The sequence below is a fragment of the Hypanus sabinus genome, chromosome 13 (genome assembly GCF_030144855.1).
Source record: "Hypanus sabinus isolate sHypSab1 chromosome 13, sHypSab1.hap1, whole genome shotgun sequence".
Classification (NCBI taxonomy): domain Eukaryota; kingdom Metazoa; phylum Chordata; class Chondrichthyes; order Myliobatiformes; family Dasyatidae; genus Hypanus; species Hypanus sabinus.
The window spans coordinates 16914466-16937892 of NC_082718.1; the positions used below are offsets into that span (position 1 = coordinate 16914466).

Sequence of the window (23427 nt, forward strand, 5' to 3'; positions counted from 1 at the left end):
GACGGGTAAGATAGAAGGCAGATGGTCAGTATGGAGAGGAGAGGGGGAGGGGTGAGACAGGTGCTACTAGCTGATTGGTGGACAACTGGTAGATGTAGTGGAAGGGGGAGAGGTTGTGATGGGCAATAGAGGAAAGTGGGTGATAGGTGTAAGCAGACAAAAGGGAAAGAATGGCAGAGAGAGGTAGTTGGTAAGAGGGAGAGTGAAGGTGGAAACAACAGCTGGAGGGTGATAAAATGGGGTCACAAGGTTTACTAGTGTTAGAATCTGATCATGGAAACCATTAGGGGATAGTTGAAGGAAAAGATGAAACCAGATGGGAGCATAGATACAGTGGTGAAGTGTCTGGGACAGAACCAGGAGTCACAGAAACAGGTCCTTCAGCCCAACTGGTCCGTGCTAGTTACAGCATCCTCCCGAATCCCAGTTGCCTACTTTTGACTCAGAACCCTCTAAGCCCTTTCGCTGCACGAGGCCTCCGCTGGTCGGGGTCAACGGTGGATGTTGTGTGCCAGCTGCCTACGTCGTGGGTGCAGCATCATCAGTTGATACGCCAGCCAGGGCACGGCGATATCGAGAGCAAGCTGTTGCCCACAAAGTAGGCTTGCCCTCTTTGTGCAGGGACTCCAGCTCTGAATTTTTCCTCAGGGTTTACTCCTGAAGCCATGAGTGGATATAGCTGTAAGGCAGCAGAGGTCTGAATTCAGAGTTTTCCTTTTCCTAGATGAGCTGTCAACCAGGGCTGATGAGCCCCGTCTGCCCAACCCTGCATGTACCTATACAAATGCCTCTTAAACGTTGTAATTCTACCCACCTTGGCCACTTCGTCTGGCAGCACATCGCAGGTACTCGGTGTCCTCTGTGTAAATAAGATTGTTTAAATCTCTCCTCTCTTATTTTATATCTGATCCCACTAGTTTTCAACTCCCCATCACCGGTAAAAGACTGACTATCCACCTTATCCACACCTTCATGACTTTATAAACTTTTGAGGTCACTTCTCATCCTCCCATGCTGCAAGGAATAAGAATCCAACATGACCAATCTCTACCTATAATTCAGACCCTCTAGTCTGAGCACATCATTGCAAATCTCTTCTGCACCTTCTCCAGCTTGACAAAGTATTTTCCTTTCAGAGTGACCAAAACTATACATAATACTTCAAGTGTGGTCTCGCCAACTGCAACATTATGTCCTGACTCTGAAACTCAGTGCCTCAGCTCATGAAGATAACATGCAGGAAGGGAAAGCGGACAAAGCCAGTGATAGGGGGGGCAAAGGGGTGTCATGGGGAAAAGGAGAAAAAAATGGGAAGGCTGGAGATGGATTGGAAGGAGAGAGAGAGAGGGAGAATGGGACAGAAGAGGTCCGGGCTCACGAAGAATGGAAAATTTAATAATTATATCATTAATCTGTAGATCTCCAAAGTGGAATTATGACATGTTGTCTGTGTTGGACCTTCCCCTTCCCCCCTTGCATGTTATCTTTATCAGTCAAGGCACCGAGTTTCAGAGTAAAGGCACTTTATTGCAGTTATACAAGTCATTGGTGAAATGACACTTGGAATATTATGTATAGTTTTGAAGCAGGAATTTAAGACTTTCCCTCCACGGTATTTCACACGGCACTTTGTAAAATCTCAAAGCCAGTGCCAGAAGGATGATTGAAGTTGAGGCACTTTGGCTGTATTTTGTTTGAGGAATTCACAGAGCTGTGTAGCCTCCTGTAAACATTGACCCACTCACAGGATACCTCTTCAGGTTTTTTTAGGAGCTTTCTCTGGTATCCAACAGACAAAACCTCTGTAGAAAATTCTGCCAGTGTATCTTTATTTCTTTTTAATATACTGGAACAAAAATTGATCTTCCAGACTATCAATTACTATACAAGAAATCTGATGACATTTATAAATAGTCAGAGAGAATAACACTCCATGAAATAGGGAGTGAGTTATCTACATCTCCCTCCAGCACCAGCCCACTGACAGCAGCAACCTGTCACTTTCATCACCAAATTCTGCATATGTCCAAGGGATAATGAGTTGGGATCCAACTTCAAACATTGGTGAAGAGAAAATAAAGCTGGAGTATGAAAGGAATCCCAATAATAAAAATTTCTTCTTAAAGCCCATCCCCAATTTTAATTTTTTACTCTCTTTGTATTGTGTGTCTCCTTGCAGGCATTCCCAAACTTTTTAATGCCATGGACCAATACCATTAAGCAAGGGGTTTGTGGACCCCAGGTTGGGAATCCCTGATCGAGAGGTGCATTGCCTGGACGAAACAGAAAGCCAAGCAACTGAAACCTGTTGTTAGTGGGTGGAAGGGAGGAGGACCCTGGGAGATTTATGCCATGCCCAGCCTGATGAACAGCAGCAGGTTGTCACTGTGTGCATAAGGGATGCGTAGGAATCTACTGCCCTTGTCAGGCTGACTGGCACCTGGTGGTTGGTAGGAATTCAGTCCAAATAGATTTCTCCCATTTCCCACTGAGTTATGCTGGGTTACTGCTGGAAGCTATTAGAAAAATTAGGGCACCATCAATTATAATAAAGAGGCATATTTTTCCTCATTTCATTTATTATTGTTTCATTTCCATTGACACTTAGTTGAAGAATTGTGGCCATGATTAAATTAGCATCAGTCACTTACTTACAGTTTTTTTCAAGAATGCATAGCAAAACAGGTTTATATAAAAATAAAATAATCTTTCATTCACATTAATCTACATGGGATGTGGTTCTGTAAGTTAGACCATCGATGCTAGTGCACAAATTAATATTTTTGCCATTAAAAATTCCAGATGATCAGTAAATTAAATATGAGCATTGCACATGGATACCTCTTGTCAAAAATAGATGCTTATGCACAGAGAAGTACAGTTCTTCGACTCTTAATTATGTGGCTCTTTTTATGCAACATCTTCAAATGTGGCATTCTAAATTGTAAACTTTCCCTTAATAATGCGGACTAATTATAGACCAAGTTAAATAGAATTATACTTAATTTTGTTTTATTTGTTTCTAAGGAGCAAATAATAAAATAATTTAATGTTTTGTTTACAAATTAGATGAAATTTGGATCTGTTCCGTTCAACATTGCCAATTTCTAATGAGCTATGACTTCAGATGCAGTTATTTGAAATGTTCTTTTTGTCTGCTCTTGTAAAAGGTTCATGGAAATTCAACATGCAGGATTTCTTTAATAATATAGTTAACCTTTTCATCACCAAATCTTTAATTCAGGTCTTAACTCCTGCCCATTTTATTTAGTTTTTACTTCAGTGGGGAAGGTGATTGGTGATCTGTAAGTGATACGTATCAAGCCAAGTCATAGGAAAAGCTCTTAAGTTTCTTTTCTCTGTGCATAATGGAGTGCTCATTTGGTGTATAGTCCCAGCCAACCGCCAAATACTGTATATTTTAATTTTGTGTCCGACAAATTGTTAACTTGTCATATTTTTCTTTAATTTGTTTTAAAATTTATTGCTCAACATTCTTTTCATTGACAATGATCAATGTTCATCCTGTTATTTATTGTTTCCTTTTGTTGAAGAGAGTTATCAAGTAATTTGCGTCCCCTTCAATCTGCTACCAGAATCTAAGCAGGAGAGGTTTAGGAGACTTAACCACTATTTCCTTTGCGTTTTAATATGACCATCACTCATAGGTCCCCAAAGGCACTGAAATCAAAAAATCATGAATATGAATTAAAGTACTTTGTTTCTTGTTCCCCTGTTAAATTAAGGATCCTTCTTCGCCTAGTTGTATCATGTATCATTTAACTGAGGAAACTGAGTTCAATTTCACTCGATTTTAGCCTGTGATCATAAAGATGATTCTTGTGAATGTGGATCATATCTTCAGCTCCTTATCAGCCTCTTATGAAGCACAGCAATCTACCCATGTTCAAATACCTGAGAAAATACAAACTGAATTGACTTCTCAACTATCTGCACAGAGCAACGCTGTGAATAAGAAGAAAATGAAATGACAAAATACCAACACATATCATTACTGGATTTTCAATTTTGCTTTATGCTTTAGGAAATAGCTATAGAAAATTACACCACTACTGAAACATTTGATTTTTTTTTTGGAGACTCTCAAAAAAAGAGCAAGGTGATTTATCAAAGGAGTTTATTTTTTAATCATTAATTTAAAAGAAAGTTCTAAATAAAGAATCTGTATCTACAATGTAAAGTGAGATAATTAATGCAGAAATCAGTTCCTGTCAGAAAATTGTGATGAATTTGTACTTAATTATAGCTTCAGGCCACCATCACCTAATAGTAATAGGAATTACAGCCAGTCAACAGATCAAGATAACATATCAGGCAGCAAAAACATCAGCTGCCTGAAAGCCCTAAGAAAATAATCTTTTGACATTTGGAGTCTGGTGCAACTTCAAGAACAAGCACCAATCCTATATTGTTTGTAAGGAGACTGGTTTTAGGAAAGCCCTACACACTGCTGAATGAAGTACTTTGAGTGGGTCACAGTGACCGAATGGTGTCCATGTTCATATTTATGAGGTACTTTCTGTCACCAGACAAAACTGATTTCTAACCAGGCAGTTTAATAGAGCACTGAGCAGAAGGAATGCATCCAACAGAGGTGAATTAACCAAGAGCAGGAGGGAGAATGCAACGTTTAACTCTCCAGAGTTGAACTGCACTTCACGCTGGAAGATAATGCAACAGGTTTTTAGAATATTGTGGAAAACTGCACAGCTCTCTGAACAAAAAGTCAGGACTCTAAAAGCACTCAGCGGATCAAGCAGTAACTATGGAGGCAAAAGCTGTAAATCAATATTTCAGGTTGATACCCTACATCAGCACTGAGAGCGAAGAGGAAAGACTACTGGTTTATAGCAAGATAAGGGTGGGCTGGTGGAGGAAAGGGAAGTTACAGGTGGAACTATAAAGGGAGGAGATATTGGACAGATAGAATCTGGTGGTAGGAGGATGAGATGGGAGAAGAAAATTAGGTGGACAGGAGGGTGTGTGGGGGGAGAACACCAGGGTATCTGAAACTTAAAAAAAAATCAATGTACATCCTGTTGGGTTGTAAGCTCCCAAGTATAATGTGTTCTATCAATTTGTGTTTAGCCTGTAACAGACAGACTAGTCAATGTAGGGGTTGGAAAGTTAAATTGATATTACAATCAGAGCTCAAGATGGTCATTGCAAAACAAGCACAGGAACTCTGCAGAACTGAACCTAATTTACATTGATTTAACCGATGTAGAAGAGGCCACATTACAAATGCAGCAGGCCAGGTTATAATAGGTACAGATGAATCTCTACCTCACCTGGAGGTACTGGTTAGTTCTGTGGAGGGTGGAGGATAGGACATGAAGGAACACATGTTGCACCTCTTACCGTTATAAGGGAAAGTGAAGAGAGTGGGGAGACAGGGGAGAATCACATTAAATATGCCAGATGGCAAGGCTGGTGAGGTGAAAGGTGCTGTTCTAAATGGAGAGAGGGTGGGTGGTGAGAACAGACATAGGGAAATGGAGGATAGAAAGTGAGGTCTCCATGCACCATGGCAGAAAAGAAGCCATGTGTCTGGAAAACAGAAAACATATCAGAAGCTCCGGAGAAGAAGGCCTTGTCTTGAGAACACGTATGGCGGAGATAGACATTGGAGAGCAGGAGGTGGAATTTTATGCTTATAAAATGCTAGAAACACTCAGCGGAAGAGAAACAATTAAGACTTCAGGTTGACTTGTTCATATGAATGCATGCAAGGATCTCAAGGAGAAAGAAAATTCTATTAACTTTGAAGTAGAAAAGAATTATAGAAAGCTGAATGTGATTGCGGTACAAGACTCCATCTTTCACCATGAGTAGATCAGAGTGTCTTAACTCAAAATCTACAGCACTTTTGTCATAACTCCATTGAACAGTCAACTACAGTGAGTACAAGGACGCCTTTGCATTGCTTAGTCAATGCTTTGGGTTAATTTATGGTTGAAAGCTGTTATTGTTCATAGCACAATGTATTTTTGCAGCTGTGCTGAATGGCATCATAAAATGTGATTGCTGGTGTGGACCAGGTTTTAAATTGGAGACAGCAGGAGATACATGTTTATGGTTTTTCTGAACTGAAAATCAGAATTCTATCCTGACTGAAATACTTATTAATCTTCAAAAAGTACCAAAGCAAGTATGCATCCGAGCTGTTAAATTGGCAATTGAAGCAAGAGAAACTACTTGCATTACCAGCTCCTAATTTTTTTTCCAATTTATTCAGCCTTCCCTCTGGGAGAGTGTGACAGTTGATTTTCCAGGGTTGTGATTTATTATCAATACATCACATCTGTCATGAATGATGCAAAATTCAGTATTTACATTTAACTACAAATCAGTCAATAATTTCATCATAAATCAAAAGCACCAACATCTAAAGACCAACAGAGGGGCAGCAGAAGGTCACTGCTGTGCTTGCTGATGCCGACAAGTGATCGTTTCCTGATGCTATTTGTTTTCTCCTCTGATCTGGCTTACAGGGTCTGGCACTTGTCGCTATAGCTACACTGATCCCAGTATCACTGTCTTCTATTCCAAGAACTCCTCGAGCGATTGGATTGCTTTGGAAAGGATCAGGTTTGTGCCACTGAAAGTTGATAGAATAAGTGACAGATTCTTTAATCAGCAGGATCAGGCTGAGTGGTGATTGACAGGTCTCCCTCTATAACCAATTTTAAAGGATTGGGGGAAACCTACTACAGGCAGAAATGGTTCTTAATTTAGATGAGCTTATTTAATGAAATAATTTGCTCATTTTCATTCCCCTACAGTCATGACATAATATTTGCTAAATTGAACACTTTTTAATAGCACAGTCACCAAGCTGAAGACATAATACTTTGTAAAGTATAATGGCATTTTCGGGGTTAAAGAGTCATTCCTCCCCAATTATGTTTTTTTATCTTCTTCTGTTCACATGCATACAGTACATAGGAGGTCTTTACCAGCCCTTCAGTGTTGTCATTGAAGCAGCTGCTAAGATACTTGTCAGATGAACCTATTCGTTTTCTCTTAATTGTTCTGGGTGCAGGGTCACGTTGATCAACTGAACGCACAGAATTTTAAGGCTTATAGTATCCTCAAATACACAGTCCATTTTGTTAAGTCTACGAGATGTAATTTCATTGAAGCCTCTTGAACTTATCCTGACTCTGAAATAAACAAGTTTAACTTCACTGGTTCCACTGTAGCCTTTAAGCAAGCTGGAATCAGGCTGGCTCTGGCCCTGGCTGGTAGCCGTGAATGGAACCGGTAGCATTTAGCTGCTCACAGATAACTGTACCCCTGGCTTATGCAGCCAATGTGATTGTCACTTCATCCCATCTCTGTATTCCAGTGACAGGACCTGAACAATGAGAGATCCATCTTTTTGAATTGAATCCAGTTGAACCTGATGCAGGATGTGAATCCCCAATTCTTTACATTAGGAGTCCTGGCACGGAGATTAAGATCCAGTCAGTGAAAGCAAGCTTCTGGGAGCAATAGATTATTAACAAGGCTAATAATACATTGATCTTAAGTGCATGAGATTTTGAATACAAAGGCAAAAACGTTTCACAACAATTATTCTGCCTTGATGGGTACCACTTGGTTTTCCCTGTGAAATAATTGACTCGTAATAGAGGAAGTGCAACAAAAATTCACCAGACTGATTCCTGAGGTGGTGGGACTTGCCATAGGATGAGAAATTAAATCAACTATGTCTGTAGTTACTAGAGTCTTGAGTTTAAAAGAATAAGAGGGGATTGCATTGCAACTTTCAAAATTCTGGCTGGGCCTAACAAGCGGGATGTAGAAAGGTGGTTTCTCCAGCTGTGAGAGTCTAGAAGGGGTCACAGACTCAGATTATAGTGTAAAATGTTGAAGACTGAGATGAGAAATGCCTGTGGAATTCACTACCACAGAAGGCAACAGGAAGGAGCTAGGTAAATTTCTCGACAAAAATGCATCAAGGGCTATGTTCAGTTTTTTTGTTTGTGTTTTGGATGCGGACTGTGGACGATAGACTCTATTTTTCAGTCTTATAGCTTTGATATTGTGTTTTCTCGCCCAAACTTCCCATTTTTTTGCGCAGGGAGGAGTATTTGGGGGTCAATGTGCCTGATCCATTTTGTTCACTTTTGTGTGCAGGAAGAGGATTTTGGGGTTGATGTGCCTGATCTGTTTTGCTCATTTTCTTCGTGCGGGAGGAGAGATTTGGGGGACAATGTGCATGATCTGTTTTGCTTGTTTTTTCTTGTACAGGACATGAGATTTGTGGGTCGATGTGCCTGATCCATCTTGTTCACTGTTTGTGCGGGAGAGTGAATTTGGCAGGGTTGATGTTCCTGTTCCAGTTTTCTTTTGCGGGGAGGTGGGATTTTAGCTGATCAAGCTGCTATTATTTTCTTTCTTGGTTTTATGGTGAAGTGGAGAATTGAAGAATTTCAGAGTTGTATACTTTGATAATAAATGAACCTTTGAATATGATATTGAGATATTGGATGAACCGTATTGCGTAGGAGAGCTGAAAAACTGGCTTACTCCCTTTTTATTTTAATTATTTCGTTGGAAACATTTAAGATTGCTACCTGAACTGTACAGACCTTAACAAAAGGCTAGGCTCTGCCCCCTAACCCCTTTCTCTCCTGTCAAGAGGTTTTAGGTAGGGTCTGAGCTGAGGTCTGTTTGCTTTTAAGGCAGGGATACACTACACGTCTCAACACTAGGATCCCAAGAGCATCGGACCCACGCAGGGTTTACCAACAAAGAGTAAAGGTTTAAATAAAAGACAGAATGCCTTCTGACCAGTGGGCTGAATTGAGTATGATCGAGCACAGTGAAATTACCAGACCACCTCTCTCATTAAATACATTTGGGATTAGGCACAAAAGCAATACAGAGAGAGAAGTAAGTTTTGTCAATGAAGTGACAAAAAGAAGCAGGAAAAAATGTAAGAAAAGATGTTTTACAAAAAATACAAGAACCAGACTGAGTGGTTTAAATTCTTCAATTTCTAAACTGGCGCATTAATAAGAACAATATCATTAAAATAAAATTACCGCACTAGTTGGAGCAAATTTTCTGCATTGAAGCTAAGATACAGATTGAAACACATGGGTACAAGTGGTGACAATGGGTGAGCTGCTCTTTGAGTAGGGTGAGTAACTAATTGGTGTAAACTGGCCAGTAATTTCTGTGCCTTCACTTGTCTGTCATGGCATTGAACTTTTAGCTTTGTTCAGTGGAACAGCTGCCTGGTTTCTGATATCAACACCCACTTCCAACCATACTAGCTCTCCAAATCACACCTGCCAACCTACCAATGCCAACCATGACAGTTCAGGCCTTCACTGGAAGTATCAGCTGGCACAGCAAATCTCAATATATCTTCAGTCTTGGTCTTTTGAAGGTTTTAGGGTATTTTGACAGGCTTTGGATGAGAAAGAGCTGTAACTGAGTGGGGTAAGTTTCTGTTAATATACCCTTGCCATATGGGCCGAAAGAAGAGTTGGGCATTAAGTTACGTACACCAATTAAAGATGAAAATAATGAAAAGAAAAGTTGCTTCATCCCATTTGCATGATTTCACCTCGTGAACTTTAAATTTGCTGAAAAAGTTAAGCAATGAGAAGATAATGGCCTCAAATGAACTGGAAGAATTCCTCACAGAGCTATGAACATCAGCGTCTGTACCTGAGGAATGAGCTCAGGACATTTGAGCAGTGATTGCTGCTATTAAGTACAATGCACCCTGATGGTGGACTGCTTGAAGTTCAGTGATTTCCCAGCTGTCTACTTAATCTGTGACAAGTTCGAACTGGTACAGGTACAATAACTCTATTCATTCCAGTGGAGAGGAACAGCTGTAAAAGGGAGAGGAATGTCTTTGTTCATTGATGTATATTTAACTCAATAAATTCAATCACATTGTAGGTGCTTTATAGCCTTTCAAAAAAATTTAACATTCGTTTTCTCAAAATTTCTAAACATTTTAGAAAGCTTTAACCAGAACATTTGATTCTTTTCTCCATTGTTAATGATCACCATTTTTTAAGTTTGGGAGCATGGCATCACCAGCTATTGATTTCCTTGGAATTTATGATTTACAAAGTACTTTTCTGATAAAGTTTGAGCAGGCTTCCTTGAGGAACAGCTTAACCAGGTAGCATGGGTGGTTATGTTGCTCTGAGGTATTTCTGAAGACATATAAAAGCAAGAAAGCTACAAGGTAAAAGAGAACATAAAGAGATAAACAACCTATGCATTTAATCTCTACATTACAGAGCTCCGTCCAACACCAACACCGTTATCCATATTATCTATCTTCCCCAAGATGCCAAAGGCGAAAATATCAAATTTAAATGGGCACAGGAATCTGTCCAAGCAAGTCAGGTATATGAAGCCTGCTGGGCTCTGGATAACATTCTCATCATCAATGCTGCCCACAAGCAGACCCTCTTGGAAGATAACCTGGATCCAGTCGACACGGGCAATTGGCTTTTCTTCCCTGGAGCTACAGTGAAGGTTTGCTCTCAATAATCCCCTTATCTTCATCATTTGTTGTTTTGTACCTTCTGCCTCTTTGCACTATCTCAATTTTAATTTAATAAACCATAATTCTGTAGAGAACTCATTTCCAATGATTAATAGGTTAAAATATGATTGCCATTAAAAGATGCCCCTGTTGGAAGAATGCATTAATTTAAACCTGCTTACAAATGACATGTAGTACAGTTTAATATGGAATTTATATTGCAGTAATGTGTTAGTCCATCTGGCTCTCAAATATGCCCTTCTGTCTGCTTGTCTTGAATTGACATCTTCGTAATTTCAGAAATTTATGGTGTTCACTTGTTATGAAATGAAGGTGTTGAGGGCACATTCCTCTCCATCTGTCACCAGCCATTTGCAATCTGCCATTGTCCAAACCCAATGCATGCAAGCCAACAGCAGTAATCATAGCAAAGTGTGAGGGCCAGCTGTCAGAAAATATCAGCACAACAGTGAAGCCTTGGGGAGGAAGTCAAGAGTTTATTTTATTAGTATTTGATGTGCATCTAACCATGAGATAATAAAAGTGACAGAAAACATTCCTAGGACATGAAGGCGAGGTCATTTGGATTTGCCTCTGGTGGGACAACCTTGAAATGGGAATTGCTTTAGTTTATCTGAGCAGCCTGCTTGTTTTGGAAGCTAGCCTTGTATTTCCTTGTCTATTTTAATTATTTCTGTTGACAATATTGGCATTCTTTTGCTTAAGCAATACAGTATAATAGGCCTATTTTTCCTCTGGGGTTCCATGGTATGGTCAATAAATTGGAATGCTTGACCGAGTAAATGTTTAGAAGTTCTTTATCCCCCCAAACCAATGGATATTAACTAAGGATAATGAGCTGGTTATTTTGAACTGAGATGAGATGTTTCCACACCTTGGGAAAGAGAGAGAGAAAAGTTATAGCATTGGGGAAGTCAATTAAAGCTCTCATCTTGACTGTTTCTCATGGTCAATCATTACAACATTGGTCTCATGTTTGTTGCTTAAATTGAGATTTCACTGTTACAATGTACAGATGTTTTTCTGTCTTCCCGTTCAGAATGAAATATACAGTATAATGCGAAAGTCTTAGATAGAGAGAGGTAGAGAGAGATACAGGGAGAGGTAGGGAGAGAGATAGCGAGAGAGAGCATGCTAATACTTTTGCCCTTTTCTGTATTTGTCAATGTGAAGTGGAGAGAAAGTTTGTAAATCTGGTGGGAGCAAAGGATGTTGGAATGGTGAGGGTGGGAGGGGTGGGGCAGGTGGCAGAGAAGGAGTGCTAGGAGTGAGTGGGTAGCACAGGTACAGACACACCTGGCAAGATCATTTGATTCCAAACAATTGGTTTATTGAGCCTGTGTCAATGAGCTGTGAGGCTGGGAAATTGGATCATTTCCAGGACGCCAGTTTGTAACTGATCTGGGAATAAAAGTAAAACTTCAGATGTAGTTAATTAGGTTTGTTAGTGCTTCAGAAGAGCTCCAGAGATTTGAAGGTTTACTTAGCACTGCATCACCCCAAGTGGCTGGAAATGTCTTATTAAAAAAGACGTTTGGATAATTCTCGCATTCTATTAATTTTGAAAAGATACAAGGGAGATAGTCAGTATAAAGAGGTAAAGGCTGTAAGCAATGAGTGAATCCAGGTGAGAATGGGTTGATTAGTAGATAGAGACAGATGGGTAAAAGAAGGGAACCAAATATGGGAGGGAAGGTGGGCAGATAGGTACATTGGGTGAGGGAATAGGAGACCCAATAGGATGAGTGTGTTGTTGATGGGTAGATGGAGCAGGTAGGATAATGGTTGATTGTGGTAGGAGGAGGGTAGGATTGTGGGTGTGTCACAAAGACAAAGGGACAGGGGGGAGCAGGTTACCTGAAACTGGGGATTCCATTGTTCATACCAATGAGCTGTAGACTAATCAGGCTGAATATGAGCTGCTATTCTTCTAATTTATGTTTGGCTTCGCTTTGGGAGAGTGGACAGGTGGAAATGAAAAGGGGAGTTAAAATGGCTTACAACTGTGTGCTCCAAATGTCAGTCTGTCATGCACCCAGCTCTATCTCCCAGTTCCACTCTTCCTTCCCTAACTGACTCAATCTGCCTGTTATTCTTCACCCTTCCTCAGTCCTCTGATCTTCCACTGGGTCCTGGGCCACCTCTCCCCATTTCCCCTTCCACCTTTCCCTTCCCATTCAGTTCTGATTGACTGGAAATTGACCATTCCTCTGCCAAGATGCTGCCTGACCCACTGAGTTTATCCAGCAGCTTTATGCTTCATTTGCAGTCTCGTGAATTTGTTATTTCAAGTATGGAACACACAGGTAACTGCATAAAGGAGTCAAATCAGGGGAGGGAAGGAGAAAAATGCAGACTGCTGGAAGAGTGTGAAGTAGAAACACGAAGGCTACGTGTACTGGAATCTGAGCAATAAGGAGGAAGGTGATATGGGAACCATTATGGGTAAAAACAACTCGCACAAACTGCTGGAGGAACTTGGGCAGCATCTATGAAAATGAATAACCAGTCAACACTTTGGACAAAGTCTCTTCATCTCAGCTCAAAACACTGGCTGTTTATTCATTCCCATAGATGCTGCCTGACCTGCTGAGTTCCTCCAGCATTTTGTGTGTTGTGGATTTCCAGCATCTGCAGAATCTCTTGGGTAAAAACAACTGCTTGTTTCAGTCTTGAAAATAATCAGTTGACCATCCACAGCTCTTTTAGTAAATTCATGAGGTGCCATTTTAGGATTTGCTCAATCTCTTCCATTTGGAATTCTTATAACGAGGATCAGCGCTTTGACCAGTTTCTGCATGTTCTGGGTTTGAGCCTTTCTTTGTGAAACATTTTAAGGTGGATGGAATATCTTTTTTCCTTTCCTCTGTTGTGGGATATGCCAAGTCTAGCCTCCATTTGCTGCCATTTATCTATAAACCTCCAGGTCTGTTTATTCAGTAAATACGAGGAAATCTGCAGATACTGGAAATTCAAGCAGCACACACAAAATGCTGGTGGAACAATATTCCACCAGCATTTTGTGTGAGGTCTGTATATTCCATCAGTACTTTCTGCTCTTGTATCTCTTGTGCTGGTATGGCTCTGATACCGAAGTTATGAGTCATCTCATCAACATAAACCCAACATACACCTGTCAATACCGTGGTTCCTTAATGACATCCCTAAATCTTCCAACACTGAATGTCCTGTAAGCATTTGAATTAAACTAGAAATAATCCTTTAACAAACACAAGCTTAATATGTCATTTTACTTTAACACAAATATTCATACAAAAATTGCAACTATTGCAGGTGCTAAAAGTCAGTGTGGATTAGTACCAAGCCATCAAAGAACTGCTGAAAACTTAAACCATATATTCCCTTTTGCTGTCATATTAAATATAATTAGTTCATTCCCCATTAAATTAAGTCTATTGGAATTTATTTCACCCCTGACATGTACTTCAAAGTCATTCATAGATCTTTGAGAAGGATTGAAGGATTTCACAATGTCTAATTCTAATAAATCTGGCATCCCAGAGTAACTGGACATTATCTGAGAGTTTCTCAGCTCATTTCATGCAGGATCACTCTGCTCACGCACTGGATTTATACAAATCTTCCATGTTCACCACAGCAATTTAGCCTGAATTATTATTCACTCAGCGGTATGAAAGTATGAAATTGACTGAATCTGCAAATTGTTTATTTTTTTGTTAAACAGTTTAAGATGGCTTTCTACTGCTATATGATTCAGTTTTCATTAGGCAAACCCCACCCCCACAAAATAAATTTTCAGTTTAGGTCAAACTCTGAAATGTGCAGGTTTAATATCAAAAACACTGATTTTGAAGTTGTTTAGGTTCAGTCGATGAAGTGCGACATTGGGCCAGAGAGTCTCCGTATATTAAAGAGATCTATCAGGATCTTGGGGTGCAAACCTGTTTTCCGATATAATTCAGTGCTAAGGTTACATAATTTATTTTTTTATTGAGACACAGCTTGGAGTAGCCACTCCATTTAGCAATCCTGCGATTTAATTCTAATCTAATCACAGGACAATTTACAATGGCCAATTAACCTAATAAATGTTTTGTCTTTGGACTGTGGGAGGAAACCAGAGCAGCTGGAGGAAACCCATGCGGTCATGGGCAGAATGGACAAACTTACAGGCAGGGGCAGGAATTGAACCCCGGTCCTCTGTGCTGTAAAGCGTTGAGCTAACCTTTACGCTACCATGCTGACTGCTTTCCCCAGTTCCGGTGCCAGTACCTCATGAACGGGACCCAGTTTCTCACACGGCAGTCCTTGAACCGTTCAGCTCTCTGATCTTATTTAGCTGATGGCAATTTGCATATAGCTCAGATAGTAATTTAGCGATTATTTCCTTGGGAATCCTGTTTTTTTTTATTTGGACTGCACTGCTTATGGTCTACAAGTAGAACCCCCTTTGTCCTATCTCTAACAATATATGAAGCATAAACACAAGTAAGCCATTTAGTCTGTTTTGCATGGTTTGTCATTCAGTGAGATCATTACTGATCTCTCACCTCACCACCATCTTCCTGCAGAAGCCTATGTTCATTGATTCCTTAAATATCTAAAATCTATTAATTTTTGTCATGAGTATAAAGAACAGTTGAGCCTCTATATCAATGTTCGATCTCATAGATATAGAATTCAAAACATCGACTAACAGTGATGAAATTTCTTCTCAACTCTGCCTGAATGACTGACCACTTATTTTCAAAGTCAAAGTTGGGTTGTTGTCATATGTATGAGTATATAAAAATCATGCTTGCACCAGCACCACAGGCACCTTGCAACAATTAAGCAGCATTCACAAGAAAAATGTAATAAAATATAAATGATACACAGTTTTTACACAAAAACACAATCAGAACAAAAGTGCACAGTTGGACTGTGACCGTGGATCTACACATCCTGTCCAGGAGAAATATCAATTCTATGTCTACTCTATCAAGCCTCATAAGAAGCTTATGTCATTCATTGAAATCATCCCTCAATCATTATCACTCATTCCCTCGTAGACTAGAACAACTGTGTCTTTCCCTTCCCAATCCAAATTCATCTCCCCAGCCTGGGTAAGATGTCCTTGACCCTCGTGCTTGGCAGACAATACAGCCGTAAGTTGTGCACTTGCAACTGCTGAGAGCAATTTCTATTGTCCCCCTAACCACTAAATTCCTTTTCGCACTGCCCCCTCCCCCATTTGATTGGCCCACTTTACCATGATATTATGCTCAGTTTTCTCATTTACTCCGCTGATTCTATTCTCATTCACATTGGTGGACAAGTGTAATGGCTGCCTCTCCTGTAATACCATCTCATGGGTTTCACATATCTGAGTCATTCATAGTTACATCCTCCTGCCTGTCTTGGCAACCAATACCACAGTATGTGATCTAGGAATGTTTAATGGTTCAATTTAATATCAGAGAGTGTATACAGTATACAATCCAAATTTCTAACTCTTCACAGACGTCCACAAAACAGAAAAAAGCCCAAAGAATGAATGACAGTAGAGCATTAACCACCCTCCCCCCGACTTACACCAGTGAAGCCATGGGCCCCTCCGTCCCCCACCACGAAAACAAGCCACCAAAGAGACCTTGATCTAGAATGCATCAAAAACTACAGCCATCCTGACATTTTAGTATCTCAGACAGGCTCTCTCTCTCGCTCACACTGGCGAGGGAGGGAGAGAGATTGCTCCTGCAACAATGAGAGCAGGAGACCAGCAGCTCACTGTTTTGATGTTACAATCTTCCATGTCACTTCTCCGAGTCTTCCAACGTGAGGATCAACTCACCACCAGAAGAGAGAGAGAGAGAATCGCTCGAGTACAAGGACCTTCTTCCAACAGCGCCTGCTCTCTCGATGTTTTAGTCTTCAGCCGGCGACAACAGCGAGGAACCGGGTCGTCCACAGGGCCACACCCTGAAGGTGCACACCTTCCAGGCTGCACCTGAAGATACTGAAACGGCAAGCCGCACAGCGATTCAGAGACCCACGCTCCTGGAGAGCCATGGAATGAGCTGCAGCTGTAGATCACAGACTCCGACAGGACCCCAGCCACCTTGAAAAGAAAAGTAGGATTTGAGACAAGAAGAAGCTGTTTCACAGATGAACTTGAAGAAGTCACCTGGGTCTGCAAAAACTTCCTGGCGGCATCTTTTTCTAGCTCGTTGCACCAACTTCTTGCAACAAGGTATCCAGGTAACTTTCACCACTCCCTGATGATTGAGGAAGTGGAGGGGTGGGGTTGTAAATTTGCTGATGACACAAAGATTGGGGGTGTTGTGGGTAGTGAGGAAGGCTGTCAGAGGTTACAGCAGGACATTGATAGGATGAAAAACTGGGCTGAGAAGTGGCAGATGGAGTTCAACCCAGGTAAGTATGAGGTGGTTCATTTTGGTAGGTCAAATATGATGGCAGAATATAGTATTAAAGGTAAGACTCTTGGCAGTGTGGAGGATCAGAGGGATCTTGGGATCTGAGTACATAGGGCACTGAAAAGCTGCTATGCAGATTGACTCTGTGGTTAAGAAGGCATATGGTGCATTGGCCTTCATCAATCGTGGGATTGAGTTTAGCAGCTGAGGGGTAATGTTGCAGCTATACAGGACCCTGGTCAGACCCCACTTGGAGTACTGAGCTCAGTTCTGGTTGCCTCACTACAGGAAGGGCATGGAAACCATAGAAAGGGTGCAGAGGAGATTTACAAGGATGTTGCTGGATTGGGGAGCATGCCTTATGAGAATAGGTTGAGTGAACTTGGCCTTTTCTCCTTGGAATGACGGAGGATGAGAGGTGACCTGATAGAGATGTATAAGATAATGAGAGGCATTGATTATGTGGATAGTCAGAGGCTTTTTCCCAGGGATGAAATGGCTAGCACGAGAGGGCACAGTTTAAAGGTGCTTGGAAGTAGGTACTGAGGAGATGTCAGGGGTAAGTTTTTTTTACACAGAGAGTAGTGAGTGCGTGGAACAGGCTGTCGGCTACAGTGGTGGAGGTGGAAATGATAGGGTCTTTTAAGAGATTCCTGGATAAGTACATGGAGAAATATAGAAGGCTATGGGTAAGCCTAGTTAGCTCTAAGGTAAGGACACGTTGGGCACAGCTTTGTGGGCCGAAAGGCCTTTATTGTGCTGTAGGTTTTCTATGTTTCTATGAATCACAGTGTCAGAATCTTGGACTCCAGCTCGGCAGCCCTGAAGAGATGTTCAACCTGTCCTCACCTATTTCAGATGTGCTTGCAAAGGATCCTCATCAACTCCTACACAGTCAGGCTGCAACATCAGTTACCATGTCTGCTTTAAAATCACTTCCTTCATCTAATAGTTTTATTAGTTCTATTACTTTTGCAGACACCTCAATAAAGTCTGAACTGTTTGGTATTGCACTCATTTCCAGCTGGTTACCTAGGAGACTGAAGCCTATTTAATTAATACCAGTGTGATTTTATACCATTACAACTTTGAAGTATCTGGTTAAAATATTTTAACTGTAAAACTATATTAAGCAAATTTTAATATTATAACTAAAACTACCTATAGAGTGTCTGGAAGCTGCATTCAGAAAAGGAGGTACTAAAAACATTTTTAGTTGGTCCCACAGAACAACATGGAGCACTTATTGTGATTTTACATTGAAAATTGTACTTGAATAAAATTTACCGGGGTATATCTCCTCTTGGCTAGTAATGTAACCTATAGAGAAAGTGCAATGAGAGAACAGGATTAATTTTAGATAGCACTGGTGAGACACAGCGAAGCTTTGCTGGCAACAAACAAAACTACTGGCTACTATATTTACCACACTTCTTCTGCACTATGATCACTGCAATCAAGAGCCGGTAATTTCCCTTTGCGAGCTGAGCTTTTGAACTGACCAAACAATCTGTTATTCATGTGGTATTCTGGGAGATTCGGTGAACTGGAGGCTCAAGGGTACATGGCTGCGGCAGCCATTGCTGGAGTGGACTTGGGGACAGCTCAGTGGGGCAGGGCCCAGGCCTGAGACTGAGGAATGAGCCAATTTAATCATTGGGCCAGATTGAAAAGGTCGGGGCCTGGGGGTGAGGGACGGGGCGAGGTTCGGCTTGCTGTACCGTGCTGAACTGACCTTGTGACTAGCCTGCAACCATCGGGTGCCTGGACCGGCTGCAGTGGTGAAACTGGCCCCATGGCTGTGGTCTCACTTTCGTGGACCTTGCAGTTCTGAGTGTTACCTGGTTACTTTTATTTGCATCATTTGTTTCTCGCATGTTGGGTGTTCAACTATCTTTGTTCTGTAGATTTTTTTAATGAGTGCTGCTGTGCTTCTTTGTTTTGTGGCTGCTTGTAAGATGGAAAAATCTCTAGGTTGGATATAGTATACATACTTTGATAATAAATGTACTTTGTACTTGTACTGTGTAATTTGTATTTTACACTTACACCATTTCAGTTATGTCGAACTATTTGACTGAAATTTCTCAACCACAAAAGAGCAATTCGCAAAACACATTTAAATACTGATTGTCTTCATAAAGAGAATGCAATCATATTGCTGCATTCATTAACAAAGCATTTCAGAGTGATTCTGCTAATCTCCTGTTATTTCATTAAGTATTTGAACTACATCGCTTTTATGAAAAGTGCTATATAAATAAGCTTTTATGTTTAGATGCTAAAAATAATATTTCTGGAATAAGAGGGATTTGAAAATTGTAAAAATTACTAGAAGAGCCAGACTTTATAAATTGATCAATTTTGTTTATCAACAGTTCTAACAACTTTCCTCAAACAGGCCTTCCCTTGCTGCTCTCTGAAGCCTTTGATTCACATGATCTGTTTCTGAAGGGGGATTATTATATCAGAGCCTTCCTTCCTTTATGTTTTTGCTGCTTGACATCTGTATGAAGCTCATGCTGTGACAGATTACTAGCACAAAGTAACTTTGTCACAATAAGATTTTCAGTTGAAGAGATGAAAGGCCTACTTGCACTGGAATATTGCTTGACCATATTTTTAAAATAAATGACTTGTCAATATTAAGTGCAATTGAAAAATATATAGAATTATTGCTGCAAGTGCTGGGGAAAATAAATGAAACACAAAGGTTGTCACTGGATTGCAGTGTACACTCTAGACAGTTGAAGGAAAAAGCAGAGGCATCATGGATATGGGCAAACTATTGGAGGCTGTCATTTGGATGTGACCATTTAGTAATTACGATTTGTTGGAGACCACTCTTGTCTTACAAAGCTAATTGTTTTTAATGAGAATCTAATTCATTATAAAGATTAAAGAATGCAAATAGTGGAACATGGATTGAATTTCAAATAGATTTCACTAAAATGTCTCACAGAATGATTATTACACTTAATTATTGGATAGCAATGGAAATGGAACAGCATGGATCAGGCAGAGAAAAACAAATGAACATTGTTTGGTGGGGCAAAGAGTTGAAAATGGTACTCCAAAGGCTAGAATTAATTGTCTATCAAGCTGTATGATTTAAATTTGGAATGCAGGAGGAAATCGAAAAGTGTTGGAGATGAAAAATTCAGAGGTTCAGCAAATAATGAGAGGAGCTGTAAGAAGCTTCATGTAGGCACGGTCAGGCTAGTAGAATAGGCAAACAAATGACCATATTTATTGGTAGGAGACGGTTGAGATAATCCTTTTCCGAAGGGAAGACAATTACACCTTCAATGTCAAGATGCTAAATGGCTTGGTGAACAGAAACATCAGGAACTCCAAGAGAGAGCTTTTTGAGGGTACAATACAGCAAGACCTTAAAATAAATCTGAGGAAGTACAGCATCAAACAGACAATTGTAACTTTAAATTAGCCCATAGTTAAGACTGTACAAATACTGACTCATGGGTATACCACTATGACTAAGCTATTGAGCTATAGATGAGGGTGGTAACAGAAATTTAAAAGAAGTGTTGTGAATAGAAGGTCAAGGTTAATATTATCATATAAAATATTGTAAAAAGACTTTGATAATAAAAGCAAAGGATTTTCATTTCATAAACACAGGAGATTCTGCAGATTCTTGAAATCCAGAGCAACACACACAAAATGCTGCAGGAACTCAGCAGTCTGTCAGCAGCTACAGAGGGGAATAAATAGTTGACGTTTCGGGCCGAGACTATTCATCAGGACTGGAAAGGAAGGGGGAAGGAGTCAGAATAATAATCAGACTATGAAACACTCATGAAAATATTGTTTACCGCTATAACATGAAAGAGTAATGTTGGTTTTAATTGTGATTCTCCATTATAATAAACAATGTTTAAAACTATAATGAATGAATAATTGAACGCTCTATAAAATTCTCTTTGTTGAAATGCAAATTGATTGCATTTACAAAAATAGGAAAAAGAAAATGTAATGCTCTCTCCTCCGTCTGTCTGTCTGTCTCTCTCCCTCTCTCCACAGCATAGCTGTCAGTCTGATGGAAACTCCATGTATTTTCATGGGACAGAGGGCACTGATTTTAACTTTGTAACAACCAGGGACATTGATCTTCGGACTGAAGGCATTGTAACACAGTGGGTAGAAGAGTTTGAAAGTCAGCCTGCAGGGTAAGTGCTTGTTATTTCTAGTATTCTGGAGATGTGTACTGTTATCATGGGGATAAATGAAATTCAAAAGAGGGCTGCACTAGCCCTGCACATACATATTTAAACTGCAGCTACCAGCCAAATAAATTTGCTGAGAGGAAGAATTGAGTATTTGTAGTGGGGTGGAAAGCAAACTCTAGAAATAACATTTAACTCGTTTCTTACTCTTGCAACTTAAAAGAAAAGCAAGCATAGCTTTTTACTTCATTGCCCTAGAAAAATAAATCATCTCCCAGTTCATGGCTACAGAGGTTCTGAAAGGTTTCCTGTACACCTAGATATATAAAAAAAGCTCTTGACAGCAGAGGGACTTCAATTCCCTGAACTTATCCTCGCTGCTGATGCATGTTCAATTTGACAGCTCAGGGATATCCATTTAATGTCCTCCTCAGAGAATTTAATTTTCTGTTAACCCTTTGTGACTCCACAATGTTTAATATATAGTTGCATCAAGCTCAATAGCAAGCTGAAATGCACTTGTTTGAGTTCAAAGAAAAAAAATGTTCTCTTTGTTTAGTTTAACAAAGTGCAAATACCTGAATAAGACTGGATTTAGAATTTTAATGTGTTTGGTGATGTGAAGGATGCTTCAATTATTGGCATTATTTTCCCATTATTGTGCTTCTTCCACTACAGAAAACCAACAATATGTACAAATGGTCTTTGTTCTGAGGTGGTTAGACTCTTACTGGGCCACTTATATATTGAGCATTAATTAGCAGCTACTTCATTTGCACTTCTGTACATTTTCTTGTCCAACCAGGCTTGAGCACTCTAACCACATGTCTTTCCACTTAATGCCACCCTTCAGAGAGGATATCTGGAACATTGTCCCATCCTATATTTCATCCCAATTTTAACAAGCCTGTGATCTTTCTCCTCAACCGTGCCTTTAATAACTCTGTATGGTGGTACTTACTTTTTTTATATTATGAAGTAATGTGATGCTCTCCTGAAAGTGAGATTTTCAGTGGAGAATTGTGTTAGCATTTAACAATAGTTTTAGTGGGTTGTTGGAGGAGAGGTGCATTTGACACAGTGAAAGGGGGTTGCATATCGAAGTGAAGATGAGCTGCTAAGAGGAGTCCTGTTGCCTTTCCCTATACTACAGTGTCTGTGTAATTCTCCTGTTACTGCTTGTAAACACTTCACTTCTTCTAGCCCTTGGCAGTACTCAGGGTATTTGCAACATTAAAGGTATTATGTAAATGTATGTAGTTATTGTTGCAGCAACCAGGATTTAAAGAGATTAGAATAATTGCTTCCAGCAAAGAATTAGTAAGCATCCATGAACAAGATTTCTTCATCATTATGTGCATTTACTTTCACTGTTTGCATATAAATAATGCCAGGTTCTAGAAGCTTCTCATAAAATTGGATGGATTCCAGTAAATGTTAAAACAACACAATAATTTGGCAAATATGTAATGGATTTTTAAGTGCTTTAATTAATTCTAAATCTATGTGTTTTCAATATTCACCATTGCCCTAAAAGCACCTGAAAGATATTAACTAACTGCAAACTTATATTTTTTTCTTACATACATCTGATTGATGAAACCATCAATAAATTGGGTCTTGAGAAAAACTGGAGCAACATGCAAAAAGTGCTGGAGGAACTCAGCAGGTCAAACTGTGTGCATCAAGGGAAATGAATCGTTGGTGTTTTGTGCTGATGCTCTCCATCAGTACTGGAAAGAAAGGGGGCAGAAGTTTCTTAAGGAAGGTCTTGGCCTGAAACACAACTGTTCATTTCCCTTCATAGATGCTGCCTGACCTGCTGAGTTCTTCAAGCACTTTCTGTTCTGATCAATAGTATCTGTTTCTTTCTTTCAAATGTATCTCTGTGCATTTCTAGAACTTTCTAATTTTATTTCAGTGGTCTGTTATTTGATTGTTTCCTTTCATCAATAATTTGCCAACTCTATAAATGCCAGTAGTTAACGCCGTGCTTCAGTCTGCAATTGATTTTCGAGTAGCAACTCTACTAGAGAACCTAAGATTCAGTTGACATGCAAATGTTTTAAATAGGTCTGTGAAAAGAAAATCTTGCTGTTTTAAATTAGTGGCCTGCCGGAATTTGCAGCTACAGATCCCCATTATTAGTCTAGACTGGTCAGGTTTCCAATTAGAGTCTTGTTTCACTGTGGCAGTCATCAGTCCAATCCCTTTTCGCTCCAGCATTGCATCTAAAAATGTCTTGTTAATGCAGGTATGTATTTCTGAA

At 40.0% G+C, this 23427-nt stretch overlaps 1 protein-coding gene across 1 annotated transcript in view; it reads left to right on the forward strand.

Annotated features, from left to right (window-relative positions):
• reln (reelin) overlaps positions 1–23427 on the forward strand; it is a 307273-nt gene that overhangs the window by 117428 nt on the left and 166418 nt on the right. Inside the window, exons 9-11 of the mRNA XM_059987188.1 lie at positions 6516–6612; positions 10302–10542; positions 21016–21161. Coding sequence (XP_059843171.1) covers positions 6516–6612; positions 10302–10542; positions 21016–21161 — 484 coding nt within the window. The remainder of the gene's footprint in view (positions 1–6515; positions 6613–10301; positions 10543–21015; positions 21162–23427) is intronic.